The sequence below is a fragment of the Mixophyes fleayi genome, chromosome 3 (assembly GCF_038048845.1).
Source record: "Mixophyes fleayi isolate aMixFle1 chromosome 3, aMixFle1.hap1, whole genome shotgun sequence".
NCBI classification, from domain to species: Eukaryota; Metazoa; Chordata; class Amphibia; order Anura; family Limnodynastidae; genus Mixophyes; species Mixophyes fleayi.
Window position 1 is genome coordinate 333,864,343 of NC_134404.1, and position 20,796 is coordinate 333,885,138.

At 39.8% G+C, this 20,796-nt stretch overlaps 1 protein-coding gene across 2 annotated transcripts in view; it reads right to left on the reverse strand.

Moving 5' to 3' along the window:
• Positions 1–6,516: 6,516 nt before the first annotated feature.
• DUSP10 (dual specificity phosphatase 10) overlaps positions 6,517–20,796 on the reverse strand; it is a 45,773-nt gene continuing 31,493 nt past the window's right edge. For both annotated transcript variants that reach the window (XM_075204285.1, XM_075204286.1), the window contains exons 3-4: positions 10,386–10,754; positions 6,517–7,722 (exon numbers count right to left, since the gene is read on the reverse strand). In XM_075204285.1, the coding sequence (XP_075060386.1) occupies positions 7,457–7,722; positions 10,386–10,754 (635 nt within the window). In that variant the 3' untranslated portion in view covers positions 6,517–7,456. The remainder of the gene's footprint in view (positions 7,723–10,385; positions 10,755–20,796) is intronic.

Here is a 20,796-nt window from a genome sequence, read left to right on the forward strand (position 1 = left end):
TGGCAGGAACAGGGCCATCTTTTCCATTGGGCATGATGGGCAGCTGCCCGGGGGCCCCATGCGCAAGGGGGCCCCATAGGCACGGCTCTTAATGAGAATAAATAATCCTGCAAAAGAAAAAAAACCTGCAAAAAAAACCTACAAGGGTCACTGAGCAAGTACATCTATCACTATCTCTATATATCTATATCTGTATAAATCTATATATCTATATCTAGGGGCCTGGGGCACTGCTTTGCCCGGAGGCCCATAATGTTGTTAAGATGGCCCTGGGCAGGAAAGCAAATTAAGAAAATTAAGAATTAAGAAAAGAAAATTATTATACAAAGCTCTGACCTCTTTTCCTGCACTCACGTCTTTCTGTCTTTATTTGGTGAAATTTGGTATAACTTGACTAGAAAGGGGAGGGAATTCATCAACCATTAGGCGGCTTATAAATAGGCTTATTTAATAACATTTTTCAAACATGGGCTCACATAACTTCTAAACAGAATACTGTATTTGACACAATTCACTAACAGGCTGCCTTACTGATGCTTATAGCTGTAACTTCGATTTCAAGTTCCTGGGAGAAACGTGAAGGGAAATGGGTGAGAGAACATGTAGTCAACATCCGAAACATCGACCCCTCCGCATACACGGCTTCAAAGTTCTCACCATTTTCCAAATATATCTGGCCCTGACTCTTTTTGAGCATTTCTTGGTTTAATAAAGTCCTACTGGCGCCATATTGGTTCTCCACAGGAACAGGAGACCCATCATTGGTGGAGAAGGCAGGACAACAAATACTGACAACTGCACAATAACCACTGAGGGCCTGAGTCATTAAGGAAAGTAAGGCAAAAAATGGAGTAAATGTTCTTTGGGACAAACCATGTTACAATACAAAGGGTGCAAATTAATTTATCATTTTGCACATAACTTAAATACTGGCTGTTTTTTTGCATCTAGAACACAAAACTTAATAACTTTCTTTATACTCTGAAATTTAAAATTGATCTAGGACATGCCCTACTCCAGCTATAAATTTGTTCCCACATTTTAAATTTATCTCCCCCTCCAATGCAACATGGTTTTACCCAGGTGCAAAGTTACTCCTTTTTTATGCTGTGCTCTCCTTAATGACTCAGGCCCTGAGTGTTTAGCAGGTGGCTGTTATTAAACATTACTGGCGTTCCCCCTGCCCCGCTTCTTAAAAATAGCAAAAGACATGGATATTCCCACCAATTCAGCCAAGTGCGCCCCTGCAGCTAACCAACAAAAAACTGGGGGTGAGGAGATCTCTTGGATGATTAATGCAGTTGGACAATAAGAATCCCTTATTAAATATGTGGTTTATTTATCACTGTGCTTACTGTTTACTGTACTGTGCTGTCTCACCTTGTATTGTAATTTGTTTGTCCCTCTACGGCGCTACGGACACCTTGTGGTGCCCTATAAATAAAAATTAATAATAATAATAATCAAGACCCTGCATTTTTTGAAGATTTCCTATCGCTGCCTATCGCAATAGCTTATCAACTGTTTAGCGATATAAGGTTTTCTGGGCAATCCCCTATTGCTACTCCTCTGCCACAAGCCTGACTACAGATTATTATTCTATCCATTATAGCGCTCAACTTCCATGATTGGGATCTCTGTTATTAATTAAGATTCCCATAACATAGATGTGTTCTCTGGCATTAAGAAGTTTGTGATTGTCCAATGTTCTAGTGTTAGGCTGGGTACACACTACAGCGTTTCGGATTATCAGGCCAATGAAACGATAAATTACCGTTCAGCCCGATATTACATTAGCGTGTACACTCCAATGATGAATGATTATTGTTCCAAATCACATTGTATTGTTTCATTTGATTTTATAACCAGACTAAAAATCTCTATAAACGATGGAACGATGTCGTTCCAATCCTGCAGTGTGTGTGCACTCAGGACCGGCAGTGTCCATAGATCTCTATGGAGTGTGCAGAGTCACCATCTTTTCAGACGATGGTTATGACGGATGAAGAGCACAGATCTGATGGTAAAGTTTGTAAAACGTGTATAATGTGTGCACGAGTCTGCTGATCAGGGGACTGATTCATTAAGGATCTTAACTTGAGAAACTTCTTATTTCAGTCTCCTGGACAAAACCATGTTACAATGCAAGGGGTGCAAATTAGTATTCTGTTTTGCACATACGTTAAATACTGACTGTTTTTTCATGTAGCACACACATATCAACTTTAAATTTCAGTGTACAAATAAGCTATCAAGTATTTGTGTGCTACATGAAAAAACAGTCAGTATTTAACTTATGTGCAAAACAAAATCCTAATTTGCACCCCTTGCAATGTAACATGATTTTGTCCAGGAGACTGAAATAAGAAGTTTCTCAAGTTAAGATCCTTAACGAATCAGGCCCCGGGACTTTTTTTTTTTTTTTTTTTTTAAATCTTTGTTAAAATCATTAAAGATATAACATGGGGAGAAATTTTGTATAGTGTGTACCCAACCTTAGTAATACTAATGAAGCCAAATGTCCGTTCGATCGCTATGGCCAGTCACAGCATGTTGGTGCTACTTGTACGTTTATTAGGTTTTATCGGGTGTAGTACGAGTTAACGATAATGTAAACACCGACAGTGTTTACACCTACACAATTATTACGATAGTGAAGAAAGCGACATGTTAAAAACAACTACTTACCTGTAAAAAGACACACTGGAAATCCGATGTGAGGAGACGGCGACACTTCCAAATGACGTAACTTGGAAGCGCGACTTGGGAGTTTTGTTTTTTTTAAAGCGGCAACGCACGAACACATTTAATTATGGTAACATTAATTGTATTCCTAACCCTAACTCTAACCCTAACCCGCTGCCTAACCATAACCCCTAACGTAAAGGTGATACTTACATGGGTCCGTGCGTTTCCTGCTTTAAATCCGAAATGTCCAAGTCGCGCTTCCAAGTGACGTAATTTGGAAGTGTCGCCCTCTCTCCTCACATTGGATTTCCAGTGTGTCTGTTTACAGGCAGGTAGTTATTTTTTACATGTCGCTTTCTTCACTATCGTATTAATTATGTGAGTGTAAACACTGTCGGTGTTTACATCACCGTTAATACGATTACCACCGGTTTTATCAGTAATTAGTACTGGCTCGGCTTTTCTCAATTCTTTTGAGCCTGTCTATTCAGTACGGCCAGGCAGACGGATGGATCGGACCAGTGCAATAGATTTTGATTACCTTGATGATAAATGCACGGTATGCACTTAAAGTTAAAATATCATATAAATGTTATAGAAATGCCGAAATCTACAGATGTTTTGTTCAGAAATGTTCTACAAATGCCACAATCTACCATCGTGTAGCAAAGAGATTTGATATTACTATGAAAAATTTACAAAGAAAGAATTGTTGCCGTGCAAATGAAGGTCACAGGTTGGGTTGAGTAAATTCAGTGAACACTTGTACTGAAGACGAAGCGCTTTTTACCGTAACTGCTTTGTAGAGGACGCTAATTAATTCTGTCGTCTACAGTTCTGAACTTTTCTTGCTGCTTCCTCACATAAACAAAACACACAAAATAAACATTGATAATACATGATAAAGAACCGCTGGGCTGTAACATTCGTAAGAGATTCCCATAGGCATATATTACGGCAGTGCCCAGTGTTAGCTACGTTCTACTAAAGACACTCTCGTATCTCCCAGTAATGCCGTAAAGCCAGTGCTCAGCCAGGTGTGGGGTTACTGGTGAGTTTATTTTCCATCTCTCTGGAATATTACGGACAGCCAAAATTTTATTGAAAAATGACCAGATGGGGGAAATGAATTGAAAATACAGCACTGTGTTTATGTACAACTGCTATACTCTATACTCTGTATTATTATTATTAATTATCCACTATTTAGATATTGCCGTGATAAGGTTATAGTTGCATATGGGTCATCCATCTCTAGAGCAACCCAGCTTTCCCTCCAGGTATGTCTCCAAAGGACCCTGGATCCATAAGAATATTGGTTTCTTCTCAGATATTGCCCGGCTTCACATCTTCCCGGATTTCCCAGAAGTCTGGTGGCATTTCCAGTTCTCAATTTTTTACAAATTATTTTCAATTATGCTCTTTTCGGCATGCTAATATATGTCTGGGTTTCACCCTAGACCCAATAAGTTGTTAGAGGCCTTCTGCCATGTTCGCTCATAGCCCATTGTGTACAATGCCTTAGTATGCTCTGCAGGACAGGAGAAGGAACCACAGAAGGTCAAGTGGACTGGGCCAAAATTAGACTTGGTCTAGCTAAGTTGTCAATATCCGTTTGCATGAAAATAAAAAAAAGTGTACAATTTGTAATATTGCTGGTAGAGTGGTCATGCCTGGCTGAGGTTATGCCAACTCACCTGGGGGCTTCCAATCACCACACCTCTAAAAACACCCTTTAATTGCGGCGGGCAACCGAGGCACCTGTATCTGGTACGCACGGCATCATGGTGCTGTTCCTGCTGATCATGGTAAGCAGCAACATCCCTCCTAACTTCCCAGAGAGTCGGGATGAACTATCCCCTGAAATCAGGAGGTATAAGAGAGTGAACAGACCATGTACTGATTGGCAGAAGCATGTGATTCTCAGTAACACCCCGTGACATCATCAAGCTGTCAGCTTTCCGAACATTGGCTCTGAATGATCACATGACATCAGTGTCTCTGGAACTCCTGTCTACACTGCTAATTTAAATAATGCCTAAAGCATTTATGACACAGAGAGGGGAGAACTATGCTTCTATAGAAAATTTGTTTCCCAACAATGCTATGTGTTTTAATAATTTTACATTGAATTTAGGCTTTTACTCCGGCTATTATTGTTAGATTTTACAAAACTGCATGACAGGTACACCTTAAGTCAGACTTCTTGTCAGCCATTCTGTTACAGCCCCAGAAATCTCTGACCTACATCAAATCGCCTTGAAAGGTTATTCGAGAGGGTCACATCCTTTCCAAGCAAAAAAAAATAATGATAAACATTAAAACATATTAGATCATGTTGATGTAGGAGTACAAAAAATTCTTCAGGGTTCACAAACTTTCTCTCTCAATTGCACAGCATGAAAAATATTTTTTGACGCTTTAGTTACAGCTATAAGAGATCTGACATCAGGAGATAACGATATCCAGTATTCAGCATGGAACGATGTGGTTCACAGATATTACTGATCTTGCAGGTGTATCCATATAGACAAACGACAGTACGCTTTGTTACCAAAACAGAGCAGGACAGTAAGTAAATACATTCAGGCCACGTTTGTGACGTCTGTGCTTCACACCGAGTGGGATGCAATTAGGGAGATCAGAGCTGGAAAAATATTTACAAATACTAGTAGGCAGTAAGTGGAGTATCACCACTCAGTGTCAGGCAGCTGCTGATAAAGCTGATTAAATCCCGGGGTGCATGTAGATGAATGTGATCATCATTTTAGCATTGTATAAATCACTGGTGAGACTGCATCTGGAATGTTAGGTACAGTTTTGGGCAACGTGTCTAAGAAAGACATAAAGAACTTGAGAAGGTTCCGAACGAGCCTACTTGTGAACAAAGGGGTTCCGTTATAATAAACAACTTGACAAATTAGGGTTCTTTACTTTGAAAGTTACCTTAGAGGTGACCCAATTACTGTCTACAAATATATTAACGTACAGTACATAGAGTTGTTCAATGAGCCTTATGCACCCAGGACTGTACAAACCATAAGGTGACATCGTCTGTGACTCCAGGAACAACTACACAACCATCAACAGGGATTTATCACTGTGAGAGTAGTTAGACTGTGAATTCACTGCCGAACCAGGTAGGAATGGCAGATTCACTGGATGGATTTAAAAAATTTTGGATGCCATTTTTGGAACAGTATCAATAGTTATACTAAGCATATTAAACACTTGGGGGTGATTGATCCAAGGACTTAATCTGATTTCCAGGGTTCAGGAAGAAATGTTTTTCCTATATAGGGGTGAGCTTAATGGAACTGTGCTTTTGATCTTCCCGCATTAGATTGACAGTAGCCTAACATCACTACTGTGTGCTGTTGGGGTACCCTGTTCCTTCCACTATGTAATACTCAGTCTGTGGCTCCTGCTTGCCTCCATCCTCACATCATGGCACTGCCGCATTGTCACACAGCCTGTTCTTATTTACATAGTCACACGAGTGGACAGATCACTTTCCACAATACCAGCACACTGAATCCCCGAAATACTGCTATTCCCATGTTCTGATTGGCTACAGGTGATTCTATCCCCGCCCACTTTATAACAAGGGGTGAACGAACATACCAGATTGGTCTTCTTCTGTTTGTCCACAGCTCAAGCTGTCAGTTCACAGGCAGCATTCGGTAGCATAAGAGATTATAGTTAATTTATTTACCATGTAAGCTAATTGGTACCTTATGTTGGGTTATATAACCTGTACTGTATGATATGAGACTGTGTATTTCTAACAACATATAAAAGAGATAAACAAATGACTCGTACACATGGTCAAAATAAGTTTTTGCCGCTTTTATAGTCAAAATGACATTTGACACAGACAACAGGAACACGCCTATATTTTTGTGCAAAAAATAGTTAAAATAAAACCTCTTATTATTTTTTTTTTACATTCTGATATACATATTTAACAAGGTTTATGGCACCGTAACCAGATTCAAATGAAAACAACAAAAAAAATATATATAATAGTAATTGCTTTTGTTCATACCTACATCTTAGTGCTGGCGCATTTCACCACTTAACTGTACCAGTCTCGTACACACAATGGGAGCTGCCGTTCTGTGGGTAGGATTCAGCCAATCAGTTCACAAGGAGCTAGTGACATCACTGAAACCCGGGGCACAAAGTGTTCCTGGTGGACTGATAAGACGACATTTTGGTGAATATTGATCCATCCCATAGAACGGCTGCCTCCGCTGCGAATAGGCCAGGAGTACGCTTTAGAACATCCAATCAGCTCTAACAATTCTCACACTCAAAACAAAATTATTGCACAATAAGCCACTGAGGGCAAGTAATGGTCAAGTTCCCTATTGATGAAACCGTATCAGCTCAAATATAAAAATATAACATAACACACCCAGAATTAACAGGTTTTTGTTTTTCACCATTTAAATATATTTTGATTATGGCAGATCTTCGAATTTACTGTCTTCGGGGCTACAGTCTGGCCCATATTCGTATGTTTATACAGTAGATGTCTGACAGCACTACTTTCTTCAGTCTATGATCCTGCACAGACCACTGATGATCATGAATTCTCTTTTCCAAAAATGTTTAGTCTTGACGTGTTTTTTTTGCCAAGTGAGACGTCTAAAGAGACATCCAAAAAATATAATTTTTTTTACATTTTTCTTTACCCTTCATTCACAAATTATTTTTCATCCGGTCGATAAGTTTTTGTAAAACCATTTTTTCAAATGTCTTGCTACACAACGGTCTCTACTCCAATTAACTTTGGCGTAAGAATCCGTGGCGTTATCCCGTTATTTAAGTCTTCCTCAAACTCCAGTAACTGGCCCATGAAGTTTAGGTTGGGAGATATAATTGGTCGCTTTCCTTTAACAAACTTGTAGGCGTCGGTCATAGTCATCCGCGTGTGCTTCATTAGGTAGGCGATCACGATGGTGGCTGAGCGCGAGACGCCCGCCTGGCAATGGATGAGAAGGCCTTTCCCACACTGGTGAGCTTCCTCTGAAAAATAAAGTAAAAAAGTCAGTCAGTTTAAGCTATTAAAGTGCATCTGTCACCTTATTACAGTGCAGGCAGCCATTTTGTTTGCTGAACAGATATTCATGAAAGTGCAATTGATCCAGGCGGGTGGAACATAGTTAACTTCAATTCCAGTCACACTTTTGTACCGTTAATTTCAAACCAACAATACTACATACTGATACTGTCCTGATTTAGGCCAGAACAGTCCCAATTTGAGGGGACTCTCTTACCAGAGATTGCCCTCTCCCTATCCCTTCAGCAGTAATGCAAACCAGGTAATTACACCCAGATTCGCAATGTGTCATCATTGGCTGCTCTTACAGTAGTTTTCCAAAACTACCTTCGCCATTCAGAGTTCATTGAAGTTTAGTAATAATTGGCTGCTTTTGTTCACTGAAGAAAAATCAACCAGGGTGCAATACATGACAACAATAGTTGCTTATAATTATCTGCTCTTGTCCAGGAGCCCACTTAATCCAGATAGGGTGATAGCAAATTACATTGCTTACTGCCCATTGGGCTGCATTGTATATGGGTAATGGGGCTGAATTATGTACTGGTTATGGGGCTGTATTGTACACTAATTATAAGACATCATTATATCAGGCAATGGGGCATTTATAATAACCATGTGGTTGCACTCTACAGTAGATATAGTGCTGCATTGTATATTAGTCATGCTGTATTGTACACTGATTGTGAAACTGCATGGCATACTGACCACGGGGGCTCTGTTTTATACTGGTCACATGTACTTGTATACTGGTGTCACATTGTTAACTGGTCATGGGGCTTTATTGTACACTGAGGCTTTGTTGTATACCAGACACAGGGCTTTATTGTATACCAGACACTGGGCTTTGTTGTATACCGGACATGGGGCTGTATTGTATACCAGACATGCAGCTGTATTGTATACCAGACATGGGGCTGTATTGTATACAGGACATGGGGCTGTATTGTATACCGGACATTCGACTATATTATATACCAGACATGGGGCTGTATTGTATACCAGACAAGCGGCTGTATTGTATATCGGACATGAGGCTGTATTGTATACCGGACATGCAACTGTATTATATACCGGACATGGGGCTGTACTGTATAGCGGACATGCGGCAGTATGGTATACCAGACACGGGGCTTTATTGTATACCGGACATAAGGCTGTATTGTATACCGGACATGGGGCTGTACTGTATACCGGACATGGGGCTGTATTGTATACTGGACATGAGGCTTTATTGTATACCAGACATGCAACTGTACTATATACTAGACATGGGGCTTTACTGTATAGCGGACATGAGGCTTTACTGTACACCGGACATGGGGCTGTATTGTATACCAGACATGGGGCTTTATTGTATACCGGACATGGGGCTGTATTGTATACCGGACATGGGGCTGTACTGTATACCGGACATGGGGCAGTATTGTATACTGGACATGAGGCTTTATTGTATACCAGACATGCGACTGTACTATATACCACACATGGGGCTTTACTGTATACTGGACATGAGGCTTTACTGTATACCGGACATGGGGCTGTATTGTATACCTGACATGGGGCTGTATTGTATACCGGACATGGGGCTGTATTGTATACCGGACAAGCGGCTGTATTGTATACCGGACATGAGGCTTTATTGTATTCCGGACATGCGACTGTATTATATACCGGACATGGGGCTGTACTGTATACCGGACATGCGGCAGTATGGTATACCAGACATGGGGCTGTATTGTATACCAGACATGGGGCTGTATTGTATACAGGACATGGGGCTGTATTGTATACAGGACATGGGGCTGTATTGTATACCGGACATGGGGCTGTATTGTATACCAGACACGCAACTGTACTACATACCAGACATGGGGCTGTATTGCATACCGGACATGAGGCTTTATTGTATACCGGAGATGGGGTTTTATTGTATACCGGACATGGGGCTTTATTGTATACCGGACATGGGGCTTTATTGTATATCGGACATGGGGCTTTATTGTATACCGGACATGGGGCTGTATTGTACACCGGACATGGGGCTTTATTGTACACCGGACATGGGGCTGTATTGTATACCGGACATGGGGCTTTATTGTACACCGGACATGGGGCTGTATTGTACACCGGACATGGGGCTGTATTGTACACCGGACATGGGGCTGTATTGTATACAGGACATGGGGCTGTATGGTATATCGGACATGGGGCTGTATTGTATATCGGACATGGGGCTTTACTGTATACCGGACAGGGCTGTATTGTAGGAGATAGAGAGAAAACAAAGAAATATAGCGAGCTGGAAGTAGGGTATATAAACAATTAATGTCAGCATTTAACATGTCTATTACTTTGATCTCCTTTATTTTGCATGCAAACACACCTGCCCATTTCGACACTGTGAGTATTTAAAACATGTGATAGTTTTCAGTAGGTCCCACTTCAAAATAAACACACAGATAAACATTGACAAGATTACTAGGTGGCTGTATGTATAATATTTGTACCGTGACCCCTGTTTGTGTGTTTCCACAATGTATTTAATAATACACATTTTCTGAATCAACGCATTTTGCACAGTGGACTTTTCTTTAGTATCAGAACCACAGGCACAATAACAATTTACCTATAAACTCAAACGCCTCTTCGAAGTACTGCCTGAGATTCTGCTTGTTGCTGTCTGTTGCTGGTAGACGTTTGTAGTTAAAGATCCCTTTCTCATAGTGGAAAAGAGGGAGGTGGGTGGTCACATTGACGATATATCCTATGTTCATCCTTTGCATCTTTTCCAAGTCCTGGGCGTCATGTTCGTTCCCCAGGAAAAGGAAGGGTAGGATAGGGGTCAGTTCTGCGTTCTCGATGTCGGGAGTGCTGGGGACGGACTGAGGTAGAGTGATTGTCACCGCTGAAGCCCCCCCACCATCTGGGCAGTCTTGGAGTTGGAGGGAATTGTCACACAGGTTCTCGTGGTTCTGTTTGAAACTACTGAGCCCACCTGGAACAGAAAACAACACTCTGATTAATCTGCAGTAAATCAGTGAGATATATCTTATATGAGAGCTACCGTCTCTACTAAAACTATCTAAACCACCTTCATCTAACCTGCTTCAATTTGCCTAATACTCCTCTAGAGCTCCCCCTACTGGATGCATTTTATGGGACTCCCAACATGAAAAATAGTCACATTTTTCTTAATTAAAATAGCAGAGCAGAGGTTATTGATTTCAGATGATTGCAGGTTCTCCGTCCATCTGAAATTCAATACCCAGACATTACATGTCAGCTTCTTAGACAAATCATGGTCATCTGATATCCAACACACAAATTAATCACAGCTCTCTTTGAATATTGTCAAGGCTGGGAATGTACCAAGTCTGGTAGCGACTATTAGGCAATGGGCGAGTGCATCTGGGGTGAGATCCTTTGAGGGGAGCGAAGGTTTCAAGACAAGTTAAGTGGAGACTGGAGCTGTGCTCTAAGAGGTGTAAAACACTATGCTAAAACAATGTATCTCAAATGCAAAAAGCAAAATAATATACTCGTGGTATTATGCTATATATACCTTCACACAACCAAAAACCATGAAAATAGTTCAGTAATTAAAGAGTAGATGTTGTCTGTACACAGCGGAGGCAGAGATTTGGCTGAACCAATATTCATGAGAATCAGCTCACAATGAACCAATAGAATCACACGGGATAATATATGTAAAGTTGGATGCACACTTAGGCAAATATCACAGGAACGAGCAATGATGACAGTTAATTATCTCAGCTAAATGGATAGAAATGTATGCTGATAAATGCACACAGTATTGTTTTCAGTGTACAACTATGAATATACCGATATGCAAGTGGCAAACTAATTTAACGCTGGGCGATACAGGAGCCATTATGTAGCCCCTGGAGTACGATTGCTGAATGCATAAAGTTAATGTTAAACACCAGTGATAAGTTTTACTTGCAGTACCATGGATAACCACATGGTTTGCCTTCATCCCCCTCCCTCTTCATAAAACTGAACCTGTCACCTGCCATCCTCATTACATACATCCCAATGTGGCATAGCCACACCCACCAATGTAGCATGACCACACCCCCAATGTGGCATGACCACACCCCCATTGCTGACACACCCCTTTTGGGTTGTTCCAATTTGCACTGGGACATTGTTTGAAGGTGTCACTAACATAATCACAGGAGTGAACAGGTCACTGCCTCCCAAAAGATTATTTCATTTCCTGCTGCTATCTATCTCTCATATCTATCTATCTATCTCTCATATCTCTCATATCTATCTATCTATCTATCTATCTCTCATATCTATCTATCTATCTATCTATCTCTCATATCTCTCATATCTATCTATCTATCTATCTATCTATCTCTCATATCTCTCATATCTATCTATCTATCTATCTATCTATCTATCTATCTATCTATCTATCTATCTCTCATATCTATCTATCTATCTCTCATATCTCTCATATCTATCTATCTATCTATCTATCTATCTATCTATCTCTCATATCTATCTATCTATCTATCTATCTATCTATCTATCTCTCATATCTATCTATCTATCTATCTATCTATCTATCTATCTCTCATATCTATCTATCTATCTATCTCTCATATCTCTCATATCTATCTATCTATCTATCTATCTATCTATCTATCTATCTATCTCTCATATCTATCTATCTATCTATCTATCTATCTATCTGTCATATCTATCTATCTATCTATCTATCTATCTATCTATCTATCTATCTATCTATCTATCTCTCATATCTATCTATCTATCTATCTATCTATCTATCTATCTATCTCTCATATCTATCTATCTATCTATCTATCTCTCATATCTATCTATCTATCTATCTATCTATCTATCCTTCTATCTCATATCTATCTATCTATCTATCTATCTATCTCATATCTATCGATCTATCTATGTCATATCTATCTATCCTTCTATCTCATATATATCTATATAATCTCTATCTCATATCTATTATCTATCTATCTATATATCTCATATCTATCTATCTATCCATCTATCTTATATCTATTATCTATCTATCTACCTATCTATCTATCCATCTATCTCATATCTATCTATCTATCTATCTATCTATCTATCTATCTATCTATCTATATATCTCTTATCTATCTATCTACCCATCTATCTCATATCTATTATCTATCTATCTATCTATCTATCTCTCATATCTATCTATCTATCTATCTATCTATCTCTCATATCTCTAATATCTATCTATCTATCTATCTCTCATATCTCTCATATCTATCTATCTATCTATCTATCTATCTCTCATATCTATCTATCTATCTCTCATATCTCTCATATCTATCTATCTATCTATCTATCTATCTATCTATCTATCTCTCATATCTATCTATCTATCTATCTCTCATATCTATCTATCTATCTATCTATCTATCTATCTATCTCTCATATCTCTCATATCTGTCTATCTATCTATCTCTCATATCTATCTATCTATCTATCTATCTATCTATCTATCTATCTATCTATCTATCTCTTATATCTATCTATCTATCTATCTATCTATCTATCTATCTCTCATATCTATCTATCTATCTATCTATCTATCTATCTATCTATCTATCTCTCATATCTATCTATCTATCTCTCATATCTATCTATCTATCTGTCATATCTATCTATCTCATATCTATCTATCTCATATCTATCGATCTATCTATGTCATTTCTATCTATCCTTCTATCTCATATATATCTATATAATCTCTATCTCATATCTATTATCTATCTATCTATATATCTCATATCTATCTATCTATCCATCTATCTCATATCTATTATCTATCTATCTACCTATCTATCTATCCATCTATCTCATATCTATCGATCTATCTATCGATCTATCTACCTATCTATATATCTCTTATCTATCTATCTACCTATCTATCCATCTATCTCATATCTATTATCTATCTATCTATCTACCTGTCTATCGATCTCCTATCAATCTATCTATCTCACATCTATCTAATATCTAACTAAAATCTATCTACCGCACAGGGCCGGTGCTACGGTCCTCGGCGCCCTAGGCACGATTTTAAAATCCGCCTCCCTCCTCCGCCACGTCTTTCCTTACCTTAACTTGGCTCCATAAAGCTGCTCCTCTCTGCCGGGTCCCATCCCTCACTGACACTGTCGGACCGTGATGATGATGTCACGCCCGACAGTCAGTGAGTGGAGGGGAGGAGACGGAGCGCCCCATCAGCTGTTGGAGGGGAGGGCGGCGGTGGTGACCCATAGCCCCTCCCCCTAATGCCACCGCATATGTCTGTATCTATCTTATATCTATCTGTCTCGTATCTATCTATCTATCACACATCTATCTACACTCTAAAATATACTGTACAATTTTATACATACTATTTTGATACACTAAACAACAAGAAAGAACAGCAATATATTTCCTATGTTCTGCTGCAGATTTACAGCTGTGAATGTGACATGTAAATTACAATATGGAAAGGTCAACAGCTATAATAGAAGTGGAAGTGAATCATCACAGCAATAGTGATAATAACACATAGACAGGCATTTGGGACTGTCAAACAGGCAAACGCCCAGAGAGGAGAGAATGACCTCTGCTTATAGTTTGAAATAAGGGCGTCATCCTCAAAACACGAGGAAGAGCTGCTGAAAACAATTAGAATGATTTGTGCCCCTAATATTTACTTTCTGAATGGGGAAACTATTCTGTTTGACCTTGAAATACAAACTAATGATTAACACAGAAACTTATCAACTGGATAAAAAAAAAAAAGTGTTTACATAATTACATAAAACAATTGTCTTTCTCAAGGGAACATAGATTTTAGTTTTATAATTTGCATTGTTAACATCAGCTCTAGCTCATGTTAACAATGCAAATTTACTAACACTGCATTAAGTTGCCAAATGTGTACTATACCAATAGCAACCAATCAGACACTTGCTTTCTTTGTCTAACTTGCACTTGACGGATAAAAGCTAATTGCTGATTGGTTGCTGTGGTTCAGTGCCTGGCAGACACCTCTCATAATGTGACAGATCAGTACAATCTCCAACCCTGGGAGTCTTTTGGGATCACTTTAGTCTGAAAAATAATATCTAACTTTTGCATTTGTGCATTACACAAGAGGATGCCCGAGTCCAGTGGGATCCTCTATTGCGTAGGCAAACTGAGGGGGGTTTCCTAGTGCCTGGAAACCCCCCTCCAAGCCTGGGGCATTGTATAATTGAGGTGGCTGGACCCTGCTCCCGCTCCACACAGCTCTGCTTGAAAAGGGAGAGCTGTGTGCACCTAACAGTAGTGCACACAGCATTGCCCATGTATATTGTGGGGATAGGAAGAGTTGGAGAGCAGCCAAGCAATATCTACAATTATAGCCACACCCCCATGCATTCTGGTCACGCCCACTGGTGGTGTGGTGTGAAAACCCCCCTCTACAAATACTGCGTTTGCCCCTGCATTGATATTAAGGAAAAAGTTTTCAAGCTAATTAGTGAACGAGCCTGTAAAAACAACAGACCTGTGATTTTGCAAAGTGAGCAGGAACCGGGTTTTGCATGTTTCCACAATTAATGGAAGGTCAAATGCATATATAAAAAAAAAAGGGTCATGCTTTAACTTGAACTGGGTTTTAACTTGAGCCAACTGCCCTTCCTAATTTAAGATGCTAGAAACTAATAATAATGCTGATGCAACACGGTTCGCTCGGCTGCAAATTCAGCTCCCGGGCAAAATTTGCACCTAACCCTAAATCAGCCCCATACTGCAATATCTGTGCATATTTTTTTCAAAGGGCAATTGGCTCATGTTAATACAGAACAAATGAAAACTCCCTTAAGTGTGTGTACCTTTTTTTTTTTTTCCCGTTCACAATGACATCAGTCTTAGGATCTCCACCTGGCTGGACACTATGGCAACGACACAAGAGCACACAATGACATCAGCCCTTTAAGTGCACACACAATACAAAAGGACTACTCTGTGCAACGCTTGTGATGCTGCTAAGTTCTTGGGAACAGATGATGTAATGTTAACAGGTGGTGGGGAGTTTATTTAATCAACAAAAAAAAAAAACAAGGAACTAAGAATGAAAAGCTTCTGCCCGGTCGTAAGCGCCAACTGTAAAGTTTTACGACGCCACGGGGAGAGAGAAGATGATTGTTTAAATAATTATCCAGATTGTCTATAGAGTACACTATGAATATCATTCCCTGTATATCTATACAATATCTATATCGCTATATATATATAGCTATATATATATATATATATATATATATATATATAGATATATATATATATATATATATATATATAGATATATATATATATATATACACACATATATATATATCGCTACATATATCTATATATATCTATCTAAATATATCTATATACACATATACACACTATATGATATTCTTATTTATAACATTAAGAGGCAGATTTCAATATCTGCTCATTTTTCCTTGCACCCCAATAATGAGAAGATTCCACCCCATTGACACAATGGATCTGATTCATTAAGGAAAGTAAAGCAACATGACTTCAGTAATGGAGACAGAAATGTAAAAGACACTTCAGTCTCTAGAGATTCATTAGCTGCTTTTCTTTAACGCATAGTTGCCTACTCTCCCGGAATGTCCGGGAGACTCCCGCATTTTTGGGAGACCTCCCGGGAGAGAAGGGCAAACTCCCCATTCTCGCCCCGCAATAGATAAGTGGGGTGCGGGGCTTAACGATGTAAACATCATCGGGCCAAAATGATGCGATTTGTCAAACCCCGCCCCCACATGCCCACCTCCCCCGGGATCTCCCTGAAGCCAAGGAGGAAAAGTTGGCAAATTTGCTTCCAATGTAAACACTTTATTATTACAGAAAAGTCTGTATTCTCCTTTTCAAGTGGCTGCTTGCCACCGAGCACTGAAACACTCACTATGAACGTTATGTACTGTAGCGATTGTACATTTAACTATGCAAAAAAACAAACAAAACAAAGTAAACACAAGTTCAAAAAAACTACCTAAAAGCGCTAACTGATGTTATCTACTGTTGTTATGTTTATTGCACATTATCATGCTGTAACGCTAAAGCTTTATAAATATATAAGGTTAGATTGGGACTGTGGCAGAAAACTGGAGCAGGCGGAGGAAATCCACGCAAACACGGGGAGAACATACACACTCCACACGGATAGGGCCTTGGTGGAAACTGAACTTGTGACCCCGGAGCTGTAAGGCAGCAATGCTAACCACTGTACCACCATGCTACCCATACTCTCATTTATTTGTGTCATGATCCCCTCAATGTACAACACTGCGTAATATGTCACATCTTTATAAATAATGTAATACCATGTAATACCATTGTATTTATATGCACCGGAGAGAAAGCCATCATTCTGTCATTTGAAAATAGGCTTTGCAGGGAATTCAGTCATCTGTGACGTGGCGCACAGACATCTCGCCGAGCACGTTGCCGGCAATTACGGTAGAAATATTTTGCTGTAAGGAAAAATGAGCGGAGGTATCTGTCAGATCTCCGACGCAAAGTGTCTCATGAACGTTACGGAGACACTTCGTGGCTAATTGAGTTCCCCCCATTAAGTCTAGTGTAGAAAGGAAAATTAAATCTCCCTGCATAATCACTGGTTATATCAAATATATTCTGGGTCTTTTAACATTTCTGAATTTTTTGCATGTATTTTTGTGAATGTTATCAGTAATTCTTTTACATAAGGAAAACTCCAACTTGGGATTCACCATCATCATCACAATTTATTTACATAGAGGCACTAATTCCGCAGCGCTGTACAGAGAACTCATTCACATCAGTCCCTGCCCCATTGGAGCTAACAGTTTAAATCCCCTAACGTACACACATACAGACAGAGAGAGAGAGAGACTAGGGTCAATTTTGATAGCAGCCAATTAACCTACTAGTTTGTTTTTGGAGTGTGGGAGGAAACCGGAGCACCCGCAGGAAACCCACGCAAACATGGGGAGAACATACAAACTCCACACAGATAAGGCCATGGTTGGGAATCAAACTCATGACCCCAGTGCTGTGAGGTGGAACTGCTAACCACTAAGCCACCATGCTGTCCCACGGTGGACCTTTAAAAAAAAAAAAAGTACTTTCTGGATTTGATTCAATGCCGCCTATAGCCACTCTTACATTTTATGCTTACTGTTTGGCAATAAAGGCAGACTTCAGGCAAATAGTACTATTAGTGCTAATAGTACTATTTTCACAATCATCCCCCCCAAACTAGTAGAGCCGTGGAGGTCTGATACCCCACTGTTCAACTGCTACTTGCTCGCACTGATGTTGGTAATGGTCGTTTCAGGGTCCTGATACCTCAAACTGGTTTTCTTTTGGAGCTCTGAGATCGACCACTGAGCCCCAAGAAAAACTGCAGCGCGGAGCGGCCCCTACGACTTGTCTGAGGGGAGTCAGCGGTCGGGGGAATTGTTCTACCGGCTTTAACCATCACATAAACCTTGGTAGTTTGAGAATATGGAGCTTTTCACATCAGCTCTGAATCCACATCCTTGGTGCTATTTAATGTTGGTAATGTTACCAGTGACGTGGACTGGGTAAGTATACTTACTCATAATTCTCTTTATTTCTTCAATGACCAAGAAGTAAATATTTTTCTAGTAGATAACATTTTCCTTTTTATTTTCTTTAAAGCACACGCAAATAAAGTCTGAGAAAAGTCGAGTTATCTTGTTTTGTTCTTCATGGGAGAAAAGAGTTGAATGCCTGAGATAAACATAAGTGAGCTGACCTGTAAAATACTGAAATAACACAGGAGACACAAAGTACATTCACACAGCCGCACGGATCAGACATGGTAAAATAGTAAATAATATATATTCAACTATAGACATGTAAAATCTAGTGTACATTAAAATGCATCAGTCACCTACACAGGCTGAAGGCAGCCATTTTGTTGGCTGAACCAATATTTCTTTGGTGCTCGCGCCTTGCTGGTCACATAACTGGCCGACAGGAGTATGAATGTATCTGTGGGTATTTGACAAGTAGGGCGACAAACTCCGTCCCTTTGTGTCTGTTGCAGGCACATTTTACAAGGATTTGTCATTCATTTTAACGACATACTTGCCAACTTTTCCTTGTTGGCTTCAGGGAGATCCCAGGGAAGGGGGGCGGGGATTGATGAATCGCATCTTTTTGGCACCTCCCCTAAACGATTGTCACAATTTTGGGCAATTACAACAGGGGGCAAGGCTAGGATGATGCAATATTTGTGTCATTAAGCCCCGTCCCCTGCCAATTATATATTGCGGGGCGAGAACCGGGAGGTCGCCCTGCTCTCCCAGGATGTCCCCCAGAAATACGGGAGTCTCCCGGACATTCCGGAAGAGTAGGCAACTATGCGTTAAAGAGAAGCAGCTAATGAATCTCTAGAGACTGAAGTGACTTTTACATTTCTGTCTCCATTACTGAAGTCATGTTGTCTTACCTGTCAGTCTTTGATTAAATCTTGGTCTCCATGAAAATGGCCACCTCCATAGGCATCAATACATGGACTTAGTACACAATTTCTGAACTGTGTCATCATGCCACAGATGGCGAAGCCAACCACGTCTTGTACTGGCTCAGCATCAGGGCGAATGCCAGACTCTTCAGGGAGTGAGGGAGATCACCCCTATTTCAGGGAGTCTCCCTGACATTCAGAGAGAGTTGACAAGTATGTTTAACGATTGATGTATTGGTTTTATTCATACTTACCCACTCTCCCGGAATGTCCAGGAGACTCGAATTCTGGATTGGCCATTCTCCCGCATCCTACCCACTTCCTAGTGTCGTGAGGGACTCCACGACGTTATTCACGTCATTTTAGCCCTTCCCCTGAGGTGCAATGACACGACAAGTACGGTTTTATTGATTATTGTTGGCCCTTCTTGACCAATATTTGAGCTGTCTGGCTGAGTATAATTAGCTGTAATTAATGTTCACAAGAAGGTTTAGTGAAGCTGTGTGCTAATAATGATATTAGCCTAATGGAAGGCTTGATAAAGAGGTAAATGTCATGCTATGAATGAAAGAAATTAATTGCTAATAGTTTAGTGCTCTAATTGAATTCGTGCTCATTTAATGGAGAGTAGTGGAGCGGAATCTCCGACGTCGGCATGATGTACTGGTTAGTAAGAGAAGATGTTTTCACTGTTTTTATTATTCTTTTTTATTCTTTTTGTTATATTGTAATCCATAAGGTTTATTGTGCCGATCTTATTTCTGTGCATTGTGTAATATGGGTTCACAACTTGCAATTATAAGATCAGATAACATGAACTCGGTGCACACCTGATAATGTAATTAAGTGTGTTGTACTTTGCTCCACCCCTCCTGACGGTCGCCTTAGACGAAACGCGTAGGGTATTGTATGAGGATCACTGTGTGTGAGGGTTGCTCTTCGCTAGATGATCTTCGCAGAGACGTCAGGAGCAAACCTGCAAGTGACTATGATATGATGACATTTTTATTTATTTCTGATACGTGCAATATTTATGTTTTTTAATACAATTGTATTTTGGATAACGCACCATGGAAGAGCCCCCTGTCCGTTTGACTTTCTAGTTGTAGTTAATACTTAACTGTTATTTATACTATGCTCAGCCCATATTTTTGGTATGTGAAAAAGTAAGTAAAGGGTGTAGCACAAACCTGTCTGCAATTTGTGACATTTCTGTACACAATACACATACAACATTTTCTATTCACAGGAGCAGTAAAGTGAATATAAAAGCCGCATGTCCTCTAAACACAACTGCATCTTAAACAGATATCCGAACAGACAATATAAACATCAACTAAACAAAAAACATACATGTTACATGTCTGCATGGGGATAGACATATTTCAGACAGGGATTAATATCATGAATATTAATGAGAGTAAGGACAGCCCATGTACTGGCAGGAGCATGC